This window comes from Chiloscyllium punctatum, chromosome 24 (genome assembly GCF_047496795.1).
Source record: "Chiloscyllium punctatum isolate Juve2018m chromosome 24, sChiPun1.3, whole genome shotgun sequence".
NCBI classification, from domain to species: domain Eukaryota; kingdom Metazoa; phylum Chordata; class Chondrichthyes; order Orectolobiformes; family Hemiscylliidae; genus Chiloscyllium; species Chiloscyllium punctatum.
Window position 1 is genome coordinate 70059401 of NC_092762.1, and position 19507 is coordinate 70078907.

The 19507-nt window shown below is 39.7% G+C and overlaps 1 protein-coding gene across 1 annotated transcript in view; it reads left to right on the top strand.

Annotated features, from left to right (window-relative positions):
- Positions 1–19507, top strand: part of LOC140494678 (alpha/beta hydrolase domain-containing protein 17B-like) — a 75062-nt gene that overhangs the window by 28930 nt on the left and 26625 nt on the right. The window contains exon 2 of the mRNA XM_072594139.1: positions 10941–11135. Coding sequence (XP_072450240.1) covers positions 10941–11135 — 195 coding nt within the window. The remainder of the gene's footprint in view (positions 1–10940; positions 11136–19507) is intronic.

Genomic DNA, 19507 nt, shown 5'->3' on the forward strand with positions numbered 1-19507 from the left:
TTATTTTAACTAAAGAATCAACAATATCACTTGAGCTTTTTTGGTAGAGACTAAATTTAATTAAAGCCTTTTGAATACCTTCAGCCACTTAGACTTGCATGTGTCTGCAAACTTTATTCTAGCCATTTTTAAAATTTCTGATAACTAAACATGCATGTCCAAATGGAAGCATGCTTGAAAACTGTTTAATAAATTTTTAACCAAAGCAGATTTCTGGCATTTAAGTAGTGAATTCATCCTGTATTGACAACTATTGTTTTGTGCAGCAATAAGATAATATATTATGTAGAGGGGCCTTCTGTGTGTTCATATTGTGCAGTACAGTATATTGTAGTGTATGCTACTGAGGGTTAGTATACCAGACACTTGTTCACCTCAGACCTAAAAAGGATTTGGCATGACTTATTCCATAATGAGGTCTCCATATACGGAAATCTCTTTACAAAACAGATACAAAACGATCAAAAGCATTTGTCAGGTATTAGTGAATTGACTCATTATTGATGTCCTTGAGCTTCACTGCTGCAACTCAGTGTTGAACTATATATCCCTTTTAATGACCATTGGCACTAAACAAAAAGGAGTTATCCCCAGACTCTGGCTATAGGAGACCAATGTGTCCTATTTAGCCAATCTTTCCTGGTGAAGCAGTTGAGTTGAGTTAAGCACCAACCTGCCTAACCAAGGTGATTTAAACCTGACAGTTTGCACAACCTGCGCACAGTTTGTAAAGAATCACTGCTACTGGAACAAGTGGAGAAAGTGTTTGTCAAATCAGTGGCAAAAGGATCTAGCAATCTGCACGAATTAGGTGAGTCCATCAAAATCCACGTACCTTTGTATTTTTGGCACTGATTGTTAGCTTTTGCTTTGTGTTTTTATGGGTTGCAGAACAAGAATATTGACATGGTATCAACACAAGAACAAAAGCTGTGTCCTTAATAAAATGTCCCACGGCACATAATAGGAGCTTATTAAGCCACATTTTACAAATGATATTAGAGCAGGTGATCAGAAGCTTAGTTGAAAGGTTAGACATTTAGGAATATTTAAAATAAGGAAAATGAGATAGATAGTGAAAGTGAATGGAGATCCTGAGATGCCCAGGAAATGCCTGCCCGTTGTAAATTGATTAAAATTGGGCATGTGAAAAAAAAGCAGCCACAGACAACTGAAGAGATAAGGGACCACATAAAACTAAAAAAGCTTACAAAAAGTTTTTTGAAAAGCAGAGATCTTGCTGAATGGAAAAGATACAAAGAGCCACAAAGCTTGGAAGAGCTACTAAAAAGGATTTTGAAATGAAAGTTGACAGGGATATCAAGGTCATTGGAAGGAATTTTACATTACATGAAGGGAAAGTGGGCGATCAGGAGAAATGTTGGCTCACTAAAGATTGAAAATCGGATTATTGTCAATGACTATGGCGATGTGACAGACATGTTGAATAACACATTTCCTTCAGTATTTGCAAAAAGAAAAGTGGATAGCTTGACAGAAGTCTTGAAGAAAATGAACAATGGACCGGGGTCCAGGGACTGAATAAAATTGACATAAGTAAACAGGAAATTAATTGAATTAAGGAATAACATGTCTCCTGCGTTTCAGAATTTCCATCCAAGACTGTTACAGGAATTAGGGTAGCTTATTGTAGATGTCCTAACTATAATCTGAGTTTCCTAAATATAGGAGTTGGCCTCTTAGGATCGGAAATTTCCATATGTAACTCTGCTTTATAAAAAGGGCTAAAGAGAAGAACCAGGGGAATTTCAGCTAGTTCGCCTAATATCTGTAATATGGAAATTGTTGGAGTCTGTAATCAAGGATGGGGTAAGTGAATATGTTAAATTTTTGGTTAATCAGAGAGAGCCAGTATGACAAACCTCAATGAATTTTTTGAAGAGGCGACTAAGGCAGAGGAATGTCTGTGGATATTGTTTATATCTACCCAAAGGTATTCGATAAAGTCTCACTTAAGAGACTTAAGGTAGAAGCCTGTGGAATTGTGGGCAAATTATTGAAATGGCTGGGAAATTGTTTGAGTGGCAGGCAGTTGAAAATAGAGATAATGGGTTGGTACTCAAATTGGCAGGATGCGACCAGTGGTGTACTACAAGGATTTGTTAGGGTAATTATTCACATTCATTACAATTGACTTGGATAATGACATGCAAAGTTGGCTTTCTAAGTACTCCGGTTAGGCAGCATTATAGACAATGTAGGTGATACTGGATTAGTGGTGCTGGAAGAGCTCAGCAGTTCAGGCAGCATCCAACGAGCAGCGAAATCGACGTTTCGGGCAAAAGCCCTTCATCAGGAAGATAGTCAGTCTGTCAATATTCTTTTGTAATTTTATGCTAACTGAATGGGCAAAACTGTGGTAGATGGAGTTCAACGTAAGCAAGTGTGCGGTTATCTGTTTTCGACTGTATGAAATGAAATACAGTGGATGTCACAAGATATTTGGGAGTTCAAGTGCATACATCTTTAAAACGATATTAACAGTGCAGAAAATAATCAAGAAAAATAATGGAATGCTGACCTTTATATCTAAATGACTGGACTAGAAGGATGCCGATGTTATTGCAAAACCCTAATTAGACCTCAGCTAGAGCACTGAGCTAATCTGGACACCATGCCTTAGGAAGGATATATTGGACTTGGAGGGAGTATGATATGGGTCTTCACGTATCAAGTTAGGAGAAGAATTTATTCAAATTTGGCCTGTCTCTGATACATTGCTTAATTTGGAATGTGACCACACAATGTGTAAGCACATGTACCATTGTCATTTGCTATGGGATCTGGTTGGTTGGGACAACTTGCAGTCGACTGGTTATCTCTTTTCAGGACAGTTTATGTCACCTCTTGGGGGAAAGTTCCCTGCTCAAAAATGGATCATAATTTTTTTACTATGTCTGAAGGAGGAACGTTTGAAGCTGTACCAGGAAAGGTATCATTTGTCATTGTGATCCTGCTGCACCAACTTCTGTCCTTCAGTGTTAGCACAGCTTTTAAAACATCCAGCACTATTTTATAAATTGCTGGTAGCATTTGTAATCAGTTTTGTTTAAGAGTTATGCATTATTTAGTGATCATTGCAAAGCTAAGTAACGGAAGCTGATCTTGGATTATAGCATAAGGTTGCTTCTCAGGATAGGTGCCTGTAGCAAAGAATAGTGCTTCTAAGTATAGTGCTCGAATTGCATTATTGCTTCCTCATGTATTTCAAACTAAATTTTAGATAGAACAATTTTTGTGAATATGAAAATGAAACTTTGCCTAGCACAACAGACCCTGCGGTCCAACTTGTTCAGGCCAACCAAACTTTCCTCTCCAGTTTTTAAATGTTTTGTCTCCTCACAAATCTGTGTCATTCTTTTCTCAAACTGTTTAAACGTGTTCAGTAAGATTCTGCTCCTGCCACAACAGTGAGATGCCTACATTTTGTTTTATTAATATTAAGGATGTTCATGTCTATGACTCTGGGAATTCTTTCAAGGTGCCAGCATTGATCCCAATGAGCCCACTGATGAACTAGAACAGTCATCACAGGGATCTGTAGTGGACCAACCGAAGGTGTCAGCTTGGACCCCACCGGAGGGCTGCTGCCCTGGGATTGACATGTATGCTCAAACCGTCAGGAAGGATATAAATGCCAGATTCATCAGCCGTACCCACAAGGTAGAGCAAAACATCACCCGTTCACAACACAATGTCATCCAGGCTGTCAAAACCAATCACAACATTGTTATCAAACCAGCAGATAAAGGAGGAACCAGTGTCATTCAGAATAGAACGATTACTGCAGGAAGTGTACCGACAACCAGGAACACTACAGGCAACTAACAGCTGATCCGACCAAAGAACATGCCCATGAATTAAACACATTGATCAGAACTTTGGATCAAATCCTTCAGAGTTCCCTACGTGCCCTCATCCCACGTACTACTTGTGTAGGCGACTTTTACTGCCGTCCAAAGGTACACAAAGCCAACACACCAGGATGTCCCATTGTGTCGGGCAATGGGGCCCTATGTGAGAATCTCTCCAGCTGTGTTGAAGGCATCTTGAAACTTATTGTACAGGGGATCCCCAGCTTCTGTTGCGACACTACGGATTTCTTACAGAAACTCAGCACCCAAGGACTAGTCGAACCGGGAACATTCCTCGTCACAATGGACATTTCTACACCAGCATCCCCCACAATGATGGTATCACAGCAACAGCCTCAGTACTCAACACTAACAACTGCCAATCTCCAAACACCATCCGACAACTCATCCGTTTTATCCAGCATCACAACGTCTTCGCCCTTGACAACCAGTTCCTCATCCAGACACATGGAACAGCCATGGGGACCAAATTTTCACCCCAATATGCCAACATTTTTATGCACAGGTTCAAACAAGACTACTTCTCTATGCAGGATCTCCAACCAACATTATACACCAGGTACATTGGCATTTATTTCCTCTGGACCCATGGCAAGGAGTCACTGATAAAACTACACAGTGACATCAACGAGTTTCATCCCACCATCAAACTCACCATGGACTACTCTCGACTATCTGTCTCATTCTTGAACATATGCATCTCCATCAAGGATGGACACGTCAGCACCACACTCTACCGCAAACCCACAGAACAACCTCAAAATGCTGCACTTCTCCAGCTTCCACCCAAAACATATTAAAACAGCCATCCCCTATGGACAAGCCCTACGCATAGACTGGATCTGCTCAAATGAGGAGAAACGTGACGGACACCTGGAAGTACTCAGGCATGCCTCACAAGAACGAGGTACAATGCCCAACTCATCAACTGCCACTTCTGATGTGCCACAGCAAGGAACTGTAATGACCTCCTCAGGAGACAGACACTTGCTGCAACCCTTCGTCGTTCAGTATTTCCCAGGAGTTGAAAAACTATGCCATATTCTTCTTGACCTGCAGCACATTATCAGTGAGGATGAGCACCTCACCAAGACCTTCCCCACACCTCCACTACTTGCATTTAAACAACCGCCAAACCTCAAACAGATCATTGTTCGTAGCAAGCTGCCTGGCTCTCAGCACAACTCCATACAACCCTGTCATGGTAGGCATAGATACCACCATTATGCTTGGGGACACCTCCCACCTTGTACATGGCAGGTACTCATGTGACTCAGTCAACATTGTCTATCTTATACGTTGCAGGCAAGGATGCCCGGAGGCATGGGACATTGGGGAAACCCAGCAAAGGCTACGACAACAGATGAATGGGCACCGCACAACAATCAACAGACAGGCGTGTTCCTCCCAGTTGGGGAACACTTCATTCGACCTCGGACCTTCGGGTGACCATCCTCCAAGGCAGACTTCGGGACAAGCAGCAGTGAAAAATAGCTGAGCAGAGGCTGATAGCTAAGTTCAGTACCCATAGGGAGGGCCTCATCCAGGACCTTGGGTTCATGTCACACTACAGGTGATCACCATTGCACGCGCACTCTCACACGTACACACGTACACACACGCACGCACGCGCGCGCGCGCGTGTGCACTCCCACACAGACTTCAGACACTCTACACTCTCAACCCCCAACCCAGACAGACAAAGACTCATATGCGCACACGTTTTGTGGGGTGAATTTGTACTTTCAGGGTTACGTTGTACTTTGCTCAAAAACTGCATGCATTCATGTAATACTCCGTTATCTCACTTTTTAGATTAGAATCCATCTAAACATCATGGCATAGACAGACAACATAGGGGGCTAACACCTTCAATGGGTGATAGCTATTGTCTAGCTATCACCCATTGTTAACAGCTAATCTGAGAATGCAACCTTTAAAAAAAGGCTTTGTGATTTACACATGAAAGAAGTGAAACTATCATGGTATTCAAACAGATGAAAGACTTAACAATCAATTTTTCAATGTATAATTTCAGTTACATCACACTAAATTTTTGCTATAAATTCTGTGTTAGGATTGAGCTCTCCACTATCACTTGATGAAGGAGCGACGCTCCGAAAGCTAGTGTGCTTCCAATTAAACCTGTTGGACTATAACCTGGTGTTGTGATTTTTAACCATGTCTATGACTAGACCAGCATTTATTCCCCATCCTTAATTGCCCTTGAAGGTGGTAGGTCAGCAGTCTTCATGAGCTGCTGCAGTCCTTGGGGTATGGGTTCATCCACAGTGTAGTAAGGGGGGGTTTCCTGAATTTTGATCCAGTGACAGTAGACTAATGGCAATTATAGTTCCAAGGCAGGTTGGTGTGTGACGTGGACAAGCATATTCTACCTTTGTTGCTCTAAGAGTTAAAGTTGTGGGTTTAGGAATTGCTGTTGCAGAAATCTTGGTGAGTTGTTCATGCATCTTAAACGTTATACTGTCACTGGTGATGAAGGGAGTTTATGTTGAAGGTGGTGCTTGAGATGCCAAACAAGCTTGCTCCTGTGTGGTGTCAAACTGCAAGTGTTGTTGAAACTACAATCATCCAGACAAGAAGACAGTTATCTACTCTTGATTTGTGCCTTTATAGTCAGTGGATCGATACTGCGGAGGTAAATTTCAGTACTTGGAGCAGTATTTCTAGGTTCTTACTTGCGTTATAGCCAGAGTATTTGTGTCTTGTCCAGTTTAATTTTAAATTGATAAACTCCAAGATAGTGATGGGGTGTTGCTAATAGTGGGCGGTTCAGAAATGTTGATGCTTTTTGAATGTAAAGGGAAGTGGTTAGACTCTGTTTAAAAATAGTCCTGCATGTGAATGCAGGTTGCATCAGTATCTGAAGTTGCAACTAATGCTGAACATTGTGAAATCATCAGGGAACATGCCCATTATTGTTGGAAGCACGGTCATTGATGACACCAGTGAAGATCGTTGGGCCTAGAACTCCTACAGTGAGATCCTGTGACTGACATGATTGGCCTCCAACAAGCACAGCCATCTTTCTTTATGCCTGTTATGACTCGAATTAGTGGAGAGATTTTCACCAATTCCCAGTGGCTGTCATTTTGCCAGGAATCCTTGATGATGTATTCTGTTAAATGCTTCCTTGATATCAAGGGTAGCCTCTCTCACCTCATCTTGCCTCTGGATGTTGTTCTTTTGTCCACATTTGGACCAATGCTTAAATGAGGCCCAAGTTGCATGGCCCTGGCAAAACAGTACAACAGGCCATTTCTGAACAAGTACCACTAGATAGAACTGTTGACCCATTCCATCATTTTAATACAACATGGCCTGATTGGCCTGGCATTTAGGTTGGATATGCCCTGCTGTTTGGTGATGTGGCATACCTGCACACTTTTCCACATGGCTAAGTAGATGCCAGTGTTGCAGCTAATCTGAAACAATTCTGCTGATGGCACAGCTAGCTTTGGCATACAAGACCTCATTACTGTTGCCATATATCATCGTCCAGAACATTTTTAAATATCCAATGCCTTCAGTTATTTTTGATATGCGGAGTGAATCGAATGGACTTAAGATTGGCATCTGTGTTGCTGGAGACATCAGGTGGAGGCTGAGATGAATCATTAAAAGGAGCACTTCTGCCTGAAAGTGGATGCAAATGCTTCATCTTCGTCTTCATCTTTTGCATTGATATGCTGGGCTTACAACTGGCTATGGCAAAGCTGCAGAGCTTAGGTCTGATCCATTGGCTGTAGGATTGTTTAGCCTTACCTATTGTATGCTGCGTACTCATTCCTGGGGTGGTGGGATTGTGTCTTGTGTTGGCCTGTATTCACTGGAGTTTAGAACAATGTGAGGAAGTCTCATTTCAAAGTATATAATTCTGACTGGGCTGGAAAGACTGGGTTCAGGGATGATGTTTTCCCAGTTTGGATTTTTGACAACAAGTGGTCACTGTCTCAGGATAAAGGACAAGGCATTTAGAACTCAGAAGGAAAATTGAACTTGTGGAATTCTCTACCACTAGTTTATAGGGCCACGTTGCTGAATATATTTAAGAATGAAATAGATTTACAGAAACTCAAGGTGTCAAGAGTCAAAGAGCACGTCTATGGCGTTGAGATGGAAGATCATCCAATAGTATATTAAATAGCAGCACAGGCTGGATGAAGCAAATGGCCTACTGCTTCGACCCTATGTTCCTTCTGCTGTTTAGCATGCATGTGGTTCTGAGATATTGTTTTACCAGTTGCTGTCTATTTAAGATATGCTTGATGTTATTTCTAACATCCCTCCTATACTCTACCTGAAACATCTATCCAGTTATAGTAAAATTATCACCTGCAATTGTTTTCTTCCTGTTCTGGCACTGTTGCCTCTTGAGACTCTAAAGATCTGACTGATACTTCTCATCTGTCCTTATTTAAAAATCAATGCCAGGCCCCTTGTAGGTACTCATGAAAGCCTAGTCTATCTCGCTACAGCCTTCCACAACCTGTATTGTCTTTTGTTAGTCAAGCCCTTTTTTTGAGCAGAAACTTTTGTATTGCCAAGACAAGAGCCACAGACTTTGCCACCCACACCATAAATTGTCATATTGATGTGTTTTTAGCATAACCAATCCTTTATAAGAGCATTATAAAATGAAATTGTTGAAAGGTCATTAATAAAGGACATAATTTTAAAATGAAAGGCAAGAACTTTAGAGAGGGTTTGAGAAAACCTTTTTCACTCAAAGGGTGGTAGGGAACCTCCAATAATGTTCAACGCTATGGACCTAGTTTGAGAAAGTGGGACAAATATGGGTACTCCTGTATTTTTGCTGGTGTAGACTCAATGGGTCAAAGGGAATCTTTGGCATTATATGATTCTATTAATTGTGAATATAAGGAAAAGTATACTGGGTCAGATGACCAAAAATATGGCCATGGTGGTAGTTTTAACGACTTTTTCTTAAAAGTGGAAGACTATAGATAATCTCTGTTCAGGACTGTTTTTTCCATCACACAAATTGCTCGCACCCATCTCCATAAATGTACTGTTATCCACCCCAAATCAGTTCAACTGAAGCCCTTAGCTATGCCTTAGATTTGACTATTCCAAAGTTCTCCTGCCTGGCCTTAACACTATATTTTGTATGATCCTGAGCTCATCTAGACTTGTGTCCACTTTCTGCCTTGCAAAGGCCCATTTGCTTTAACAGGTAGTTTGCTTCCTGTCTGGTACAGCCTGGTTTTAAAATTCTTATCCCTTTTTAGTTTTGCATTCCTCCGCATCTCTCTATCTCTCCAAGTTCCCACAGCCTTATCACCCTTGAGATCTCCGTGCTGCTTGAATTTGGTGTCTTGAGTATCCCCCATTTCAAATGCTCCCATCCGTATTGGCTATGTCATTAGCTGTTTTGACTCTGAGCTCTGGGATGCCCTCTTTAAGCCTCAGCATTTGTTCCTTTCTAACTTGCTCCCTAAACTATTGCTCTACTTGTGACGCCTTTGCTCAAACTTTTGCCATCTGTGTTGATACTGTTTTATGTGACTTGGTGCCAGACTTTAAAGCTGTGCAGTTCCTTGGAGAGACTTTTGGTGCATCATATGTTTTCTTATGGCATATCTCTGCAAGTTCATTTTCTGTTGATTTGCATGTTTTAGGGATTAGCTCCAATTCTAATTGTATCCAAATCAACTAAATTTGAGACTCCAGGATTTTTAAAATATACTTTGAGTTGGGTCACTCATTCAGACATCTGTTCGAAGTGCTTTGGTCAATATAATACTGACAAGTCAAATTTTAAAACTGCACTTCTTTAAACCACTTGAAGACTAAAGCAATGCTTTAGTATTCCATTGCAATTTGTAATGGTTCTACAAAGACAGTTGTATGCATCATCTATGATATGACACCAGAACCTGCAATCGCCATTTGATCTTGGCGATTGAGACTATGCTGGTTTAAAAAAAACCTTGTGATTATGCTTTGCACTTGATATTGTTTTGCAATAAAATGCTGCATTCTTCAATTTAATAAGCTTTGGAAATTGCTGCCATTTTGTATATTGTTGAAAGAAAAAATGGTTAATGTTTCATGCTGATGTCAAAGTTGTAACATTCACACAATCCATTTTATAATTGCTATACAGGTCATTCTGGTATAATGTGAAATTTGTCAACTCAAATTGGCTATATTGCTATTGATGAATTGTGAGCGATGCTTGCATAACAAACTTTCTACTGAACGGTTGTAGTGATTTCCTAGAGTCGTCTTCTGCAGTGTGATTTTTCTGTAACTCTTCTCTGTAGAGCAAGGTTGCAGAGGAACGCAACTGTCGTGTTATACCAGAACGCCCTGTCACTGATCAAATCTGGTAGCTGCAAAAAGGAATCTAGTTAACTATATGGATATCATTGAATTATATGCATCTTAAGCCGAATGATTAGATAAGCTCCACGGTACAGCACCAAGGCTACACATAGACAAACTTGTCTACAATTAGTCTAAACCCTGAAAGTTTCATCACAAGGTTTCTCACTGTAAATGCCCTGCTCTTAGGTATGTCCAGTGGTTTCCCAACATGTACATTTTTCAAGATGCACTGCCTCCCCATTGGAAGATTATAACTCAGTAACCAGTTTGATAATTCTTAGGTGTCAAATAGCTTTTTCATATCTTCAATCAAGTTGAAATTAGGAATAAATAGGATTTTGTTTTCACTGATCTAATTGTTTTAGCCCCCATCTTGAGTTGCACCCAGCAAGTCCTCTTGAAGGTTAATGTTCAGTTCAGGGAATGTTAACAACTTTATCCGAAGAATGTAAAATGTTATGAGTCACTGACAAGGATAATTCTATCATCTCAAAGCTGTTTGTAGAATCTCTTTCATTATGAGGTTCTTTTCAGCAGAAGAAATCACATTATTTTATCCAGAGGTCCATTGCACTACAGTGACATTTTCTTTGGATTTCTAGCCTCTGTTATAGCTCTGATAAAATTACTTTGATATCAGTCTGTAAATGTGTTGTTCTTTGCCCTCAGGTTCACACTTCTCTTTTCCCATGGGAATGCAGTAGATTTGGGACAGATGAGCAGTTTCTACATTGGACTAGGCACCAGAATCAACTGTAACATCTTCTCCTATGATTACTCAGGGTATGGAGTCAGCAATGGAAAACCTTCTGAGAAGAACCTGTATGCTGACATTGATGCTGCATGGCAGGCATTAAGGACCAGGTATGTTTAGTACACATTTTACTGAGCATTGAAAGAACTTATTACTTAGGATTTTTTTTAAAAGTTCTCATCTTGATGTAGCTTGTGCATTTTGCCAATTGCTTTGTAAGTGTTAATTTATAATTATGTTGTGTTGGGATGTTGGCAGATATAATACAGGTGACTTTAAACAAAAGAAATATAATCCAACTGCAAAATCCCCAAGAGATGGTGTTAATACAAAAAAAAAATGCTTGTTGGAAAATCTGAAATTAAAATAGAAAATTTTGCAAATATTTAGCAGATAATCTTTGGAGGGAAACCTACTTAATTTAAGTAACATTGCCCTGAAACATTTTATCACTCATGAGTGTCTCTAGCTAGACTAGCATTTACTGACCAACTCTAAATGCATCAAGGACACTTAAAAGTCAGCCACATTGCAATGGAATCACATGTAGACCAGACCAGGTGAGGGTGGTGGTTTCCTTCCCTAAAGAACATAGGTTTTTTCTGACAATCAGTAGTGATTATGATCATCATTATACTCTTAATCCCAGATTTGTATTGAATTCAAGTACCACCATCTAATGTGGATTTGAACCTGGGACCCTAGGGCATTACCTGGGTCTCTGGATTAACACTGCAGTGATAATCCTGCCAGGCGATCACCTCCCCTATAGACAATAAATCGTATGGATATTTAAGCAGAGTCTCATCTTGTAATCAAGAATGATCTGGCTTTATCTCAGACAGTAACTGGGAAGAAGAATGATGTTGGTGACTGAGTGCTGATTTGGAGTGAAGACCTATTTCCAATACTTGGAGGAAATCTCTGTTTATCCAGTCACAAATGTCAGATATAGAATTCAACACGAGGATATGCATATTCCTCTGGAGTTATTGACTTGTTTATAATTCATTATAGTGCCTTAACTTTATAACCATTTTTCTCCCCAGTTGCAAGCTGGTTGAATTGCAGCTTGAGTTTAACTTGCAACTAACCTTTATATGAATTTAGTAGAGGAAACATCCCTCACAAATTAAGCAATGAGATTTCACCTGAAATATGAGCAGCCTTTGGGGAGCAGAAAGATTCATTCACGGTGCTGTGCAGTGCAGTGATTTGAATTTTAACAGCAATGCTTAATGTATCCACTATCTCTCTCTCTCATTTGCAACCTAATCTAATTTTATATACTTCAATTGCGTTGAAGTTTACGTAATAACAATAATAATAACAATCTCTGTGAATTTCTTTGTGTATCATCCATGAATCCTATAAAGTGTAAATCCACTGTTTCTAACAAAGGTGTTACCTGCACTTCAGATGTTATCACATCTCAATGGCTAAGTGAATCTGATAACCTCATTTATAGTCATCATAATTGATTTATGACAACTGTTGACTTTTTAACAAAGACAAATTTCATTGTGATTATTCTTGTCAGCCTGCTATTCCGTAATGTGCAAGTGGATTTTAGTTGTACAATCAATTTGTGTGTCTTGACTTTGGGAAACTTTGACAGTCCAAAGGCAATTCTAACTGTACCCACTTCATTCTGTATATTAAATAACATGATCTAAGCTGATCATACACAAGTTTAGAATCAGCAAGTGTTGGGTGCATTATGCTTCAGATTATTTAATTTTGTCATCTGGTAATTTAAGATTTTTTTTGGATTGAGAGCACTTATGTGGAGAGTTTCATTACACACCAACTATGCTAAACAGTTAGTGTTCTTTGCAAATATGATCACTTTGTCCTGCCTCATACACAGAAGAAATGTTCCCTGAGGTGACTGAGTGCTGTTCCAAATACAGAATTTACTTCCAAAAACCCTTCTGTAGTTTGTTTCATGTGGCTTTGTTCAGCATCGTTTGTGAATTCTCCGATACTGAAGCAATCTGTATTCAAATGCAGCAAGATCTGGACAATATCCAGACTAGGGCTGACAAATAGCAAGTAACAATCATGCTAATCAAATGCCAGGCAATGACCACTTTTGATTTAGAGATGACCTACTTACCATCCCTTGACATTCATTGAATCCCCAAAATTAACATCCTTGGAGTTACCACTGATCAGAAACTCAATTGGATCTGCCACATAAACACAGTGGCTACAAGAACAGGTCAGAGGTTAGAAATACTGCAGCAAGTAACTCACCATCTGATTTCCCCAAAGCCTGTCCATCATCATCAAGGCAGAAATCAGGAATATGATGGAATACTTCCCACTTGCTTTGATGGTTGCAGCTCCAGACACCAAGGCACATTGTAGATATTCACCAAAAATCCTTAGACAGCACCTTCCAAACCCATGACCACTTCCATCTAGAAGGACAAGGTCAGCAGATCCATGAGAGCACCACTGCCTTCAAGTTCCCCTCCAAGCTACTTATAATGTTGACTTGAAAATATATTGTTATTCTTTCACTCCCCTGAGTCAAAATCCTGGAATTCCCTCCCTAAGGGCATTGTGGATCAACCTACAGATGTGGACTGCAAGAAAGTAGTTCACCACCACAACCACTTTCTCTAGGTCAAGTTGAAATAGACGACAAATGCTGGTCAGCCAGTGACACCCACATCCCCGAGTGAATTTTTTTAAAGAAAAGGTAAAACTTCAGAGCTGGCAAGGGCCATGGCAATGCTGTGCTTTCCCTTCTCACCTGTTGATGCTAGACCACGTCATCACCAATTAGTGATGAAATTTAAAATTACCAATTTGAAAATATTGTTTTATCAGCTTTGAGCATCTTTTTCCAATCCTAAATTTGAATATTTGCTGTAGATCTTGCTGTTCCACTGATCTGGCCATTCCAGAAGTCGGATATCAAAGGCAAACTGCAAGTCCAATTTCCCATTCAGCTATAAAGGACACTGTTACCAGTACTTAATAATATGATAACTTGGTTGTCATGTGATTGGTGTCATTTTTATTGGTTTAATTTATTCCTTTCCATTCTCAGGTGAGATAAAGTTTCATCCTACCAGTTTAATAGACGCTCCATTAGTAACAGCCCACAATTCAGTACACTTTTGTTTCATGTTCTATTTGGATATCCTAGTGGGAGCAGTTTTTGGTTTCCTTTGTGATATTTTTGGTTGGGAAAAGAAAATGCACTTTTTTCCAGTTTGTAGATGTTGCATAACTTTGTTTTCCTCTGCCAATGCATGCTGTGACTTATTTGTTGCCAATCCAGCAGCACCTTAATTTTAAAATGATCCTCTTGTTCCCAAATCCCTCCATGGCATTACCTTTCATGTTACTGTAAGCTCCCTTATGATCTTCATGAGGTGCTGCTCCAATTCTGACATTCCTCAAATGACTATACCTGTGGCAGTATTTCCAACTATCCTGGATGCGAGGTTCTGAAATTCCATTTACCTCTTACACCTTCAACGCTGCTTTTCTCCTTAAAACATAACTATTTGCTCAGGCATTTTGTCCCCTATCCTCTTAGCTCCTCGGGTTAAATTTTGAGAGCTCCTTGGAATATTATAGAAGCTACATAAATGTAATTCTTTCCACCATTCCTCCCTGTTTTTGAACTGTGGATGAGAAATGGATCAGTTTGATCCATTAACATTTCATAGATACTGATGAATTCTCCAATCAATGCAGGAAAACAATCTGTGAATGTTTCATCAGCTACTTTGTCTTCCTTAAGCATAAATAGACAAGTAGGACCAAAGGGTCTGTTTCCGTGCTGTGCATCTCTATGACTCTAAGTGTCAAGGTGACTGATACTGGAGCTCTGGTCACTTGAGGATCACGTCTACAGTTTTGTTACATAATTTGATGTCATTAGGGTGCCAAGTCAAACATTTAAACTCTAGTATCGATGAGATGGCAATTTTTGGTTGGTCTGTCTGATGGCTTTGAGAATTTCAAAAGATTCTTGAATACCATTGGATCTCAAATTCACCTTTAAAAATGAAAGCAAGAGAAATACTTGATTCCTTTAATTCCCCAGTCCTGTCATTTTTGTTTGTGTTGACAATGCACTTCTTTAGATGAGACCATCTTGTCACTTTGTTTTCTAGATTGGTGATAAGAAGGAGAATGTAAGTACTTAGTCAGTAATATTTAAGACTGAGCTTCACAAACATTTTTCCACTCTAAATTCCATTTTGATTCTTGAGAGTTGTTACAGCCCCTCAGTGAGAACTGAAAGAGCCAGTGACATTACTGTCATAACTTGGTTGGAATTCTATAGTGGTCATCTCTTGACCCCACTTTGGAAAGCCCTGATTTAAACTGTTAGATAATCTTTTGGTAGTACAGGACTTGAGTACTGCTGAAAAAGACATTTTACCAAAACTTTCTGATTTGCACTCTTCCAATCAGTTTGCAAAAAATACCAAAGGGGAAACAGCATATAAGAGGAGAGTGCTGATTGGTTGGCAGGTGAAATCTGGTACAATCCACTGGAGTTTGCCTCCTATGGTTTACGTGCCCAGCATTGCATTGGCATGGAAATTCATACACAATGTTACTCATGAGATCGGTCCCACAGCTTTTTGGCTTGACAACAGCATCAAGTTGCTGCAACCCAAATGGTATTTGCCACTATGTAGTAGCAGTGTCATGGGCAATTCCCCTCTAAGCTGCATGGCCATGCAGTCACTCTGAGGTTCAATGCATTCTGATCGACAGGGTGAAGCACTGGCTTCTGCTTGGAAGCTGCTGCCATGCTAGACCTTGATGGTCTGCAATTCAGATAAAACATTAGAGAAAATGATGCTTCAGGTCAATCTCCTGCCTTTTTAGGACCAAAAGTGACAACCTTAGGTTCCTTCACGATTTTGCATCATATAAAGTCAAAACTCAATTGATTTAGTTACCTGTTAATCCTCAGGGTGCCTTTGATGCTTCCTGTTTCAGCATTGCGCTTGCACAGTGATTAACTGGTTCAAGGTCCTATTTACAAGGGTCTGATAGGCCAGTCGTCTTATAGATGAAACTGTAGAAATTCCAACACGAACAAGCCCGTGACATTTTACATTGACCAGTCCAGTAGCCGGTTGGGAAAAAAAACCCTAGACCGATTTCTCAAATCAAGGAAAGTAACCTCCTTTTGCTGTTCTATTTCAGAGGTGAATTTGAATGCAGGTTCGAGTCCACTTGACATGTAAAGAAATTATCTTGCATGGATTCAACTGTAGAAAATATATCGTCTACATATTGGAAATATACAAGAGGTGGGTGGTTGGGTGTCATTGTATTGAAACCTTGTTTCTCATGGAACAGAACAAAGATGTTTGAAAGAGCTGGGCCTAATGGGAATCCTATGGCAACACCACCCATGTTGGCAAACATGATATCACTAAAACTGAACTCAACTGCATGTGTTGTAGAGTCCACTTGTCAACCAATCAATAATCTCCTCTTGTGCAGCATAAATGTTGTTTTTCTTTGCCTGCAGCAAGATTCTTTTCCCTCTCCTCATTGATTTCAAATGGGCTAAATCCTGTGCGGTTGTGTGTGGAATCCAAAGTGACTCCTTGTTATGTAAATTAATTACTACTCATCTAGACGCATACTAGCTGTCTGCACTTCAAGTGGAAAATAATTACCAAATTATAGCCAGCACGAGTGATGCAATCAAAGTTCAAAGACATGCCTGTCAGTGCTCTCTGTTCGTATTATCCTTAGCTGTGACTAATTATCTAGTGAAAGGTTATGAAATGATTAAATTAACCTAATGGCTCCAAGAAGAGCAATTGTTACATTCTGTCCCCAAAGTCACCACCCATGAATTCTATTTGAATTGTGTTATCTGGCATTTTAAATGTTTCCAAGCACTTCAAATGCAGCTGCTTACACGAAGGTTTCATTTTTCTATATGACTTTTTCATCTCACTTTGCAGAAATTTGTCAACTGGCGATAACAATTTATTTACTAGCAAATCTGTACAATATCTTGATGTTGTAGACTGGCTAGTGTGGATTACTAATTCCAGGAGTTGGAATGTTAGAGACTTGACAAAAATGTCTCACAAATTGGTTGCTATTTGTATGATCTGCAGGTGAGAATAGACATTTAGGCTCAGGAAAGGCTGAAAACTGTTGTATCTGTTTGCTTGCATCAGTTAAGATTTAAATGCACTTAATCCCTGTTGGAAGGAAGGATAATCTTGCACCAGAAAGTACACTTTTGAGCTGTTGCATATGTTGGAAAGTACCACGTCCTTATCCCTGGTTTTGTTGTACCATCAGATCAAAACCAAGATCCTTCACCTTTGTAAGCTGTGGTGAGATGACTAACAAAGGAGAACAGAGACCGTATGTAAAATTAGAAATGATAGTCTGAATAAAAATTTTTAGCTTCCTTTTGTTTCACCCTAACATAAAGGTTCACCACCTAATGGAATACTGTGCAAACCAGGTTGGACATCCATTTGATCCCGTGGTGCTAAGAGGCCTCCTGTTAACCGAGGCTTTAGTTGAATGTTATATTTGCCTTTCAGCAAATATAACAGCTTGAACTAAGCAAAGGGAAAATCAGACAGAATTCAAGTTTGTATTGCTTCCATCAATGTGAAGAAAGAGCATGTGTATAGTTTTTAAATTTTTAACAGTCCTCCAACTTTGCTTGATGGAAACCAGGTATTGACTCTGTTGAAATGATGGATGTACCAGAGAAGTGGGACTAAGTAAATTGTTGGAGCTGTGGGCTGAATGTCCTAATGGACTTCATCCAAGGATTTAAAGGAAATGGCTAGGTAAAAAGTTGTTGATTTTAATTTTCCAAGACACTTTGTTTGAGAGCAGGCCAACTAAATTAAGAGATTGCAAATTATTCAAAAAAGGAGGGAGCAGAAAACAGGAAACTACTCTCTACGCCATTAGCTTTGCTTCTGTTGTATGTTGAAGGCTACATTTAAATAAGTTATGGCAGGACACTTGGATAAGTTAATAAAGATAAGCTAATCAAATAGCATGATTTTCTGAAAGGAAAATCATCTTGACCAATCTATTGGACTTTGTTGAGAAAACAAGTGCTGTGCGTTAAGTTACATTCATGGATATATTGTACTTAATTTCAGAAGGCATTTGATAATATGCCAAATTAAAGATTATTGTGGAAAATGAAATCTGTGTATAGGGGCAGGATACTGGTATAAATAGAAGATTGCTCTTTTAGTTCAAAGCACGAGCATGGTAGCAAGAACTACTTCACTACCAAGGCAAACCTGCCACCAAGTGGATCTCAGCAGAGGTCCAGATGATAAGGCTTGTAATTTTTATAGGTTAAGCCAGGGGGAGGAAGGGGTGGGACTTTGCCATCTGACTCATGGCTCTTGTTAACTGTGGATCCTGGCTGATCCTAATTTTTCATTCCGGTCTATTGACCAAATCATGCTCGAATGGGGCTCTCGTGAAAGTGATGATCTGCGTTTGTATGTTCCAGCAGCATTGCCACCTCATGGCTTGTGAGTAATCAAGATGATTATCACCTTTTGAAGCTATGAATAGTCTAGCAGCAGTGCCTTTGTAAAATCATTCATATCTGGAGGCAAGAGAGGCAGTCCAGTAGCAGCATGCTCTCTGAAACCAACATGCCAGCACTGAATTGCTAATTGCTCAAAAGCAACTTAGCTGTGTGGGATATGTCATTCATTTGTCTGACACAAATACCAAAGCAAGTACTCTACTTGAAATCATGTTGTGACAGGAAAGTCAAACTTGGACATCAGAAATGCTTTAGAGATGTCCTTACAGGACCCCTGAAGAAGTCATACATCTGTTGACTTATGGAAAACCCTGGTCTGTGACTCTCCAAAATGGGGAAGGTTCAGTCAAGACGACAGTGAATACCTTTTAGAAAGACTTTGTTGAGAACTTATGGAGGCAAAGTTGAGCATCTCCAAACAACTTGATGGAGCTTATGATCCACTCGTGTTCCTGCTTGTTGTATTCTTATTTGACTACCCATGGTATGAGTGCAGCAGAGGTTCTGGGGGATGAGAAACATTGTTGTGAAGTGAGCTTGGAGACTTTGGGGTTGTTTTCTATAGGAAAAAGCTGAGGAGATTTAATTTGAGCTTTAAAATCATGAAGGTTCTGCACATAGATAATGGTAGAAATTTGCTACTGCTCATAAATGGATCAAGTCCAAGCTCAGATTGAGTGATTTGAAAAAGTAGTACAACAAATGTGAGAAAAAATATTTCGTGCAATGAGTCCTTCGGTCCTGGAATGCACTGCACGGAAATGCGGTGAAGGCTGTTTCAATCAAGGTATTTGGATAGGGCATGAACAGATTTTTTTAAAAAAAATAGTTATGTGAAAGGTTGTGGGTCGGGGGGAGGAGAGGAGAATTGTACTAAGTTATGGTGCTCATTCACAGAGCCAGTGGTGAATGGCCACTTTGTAATAT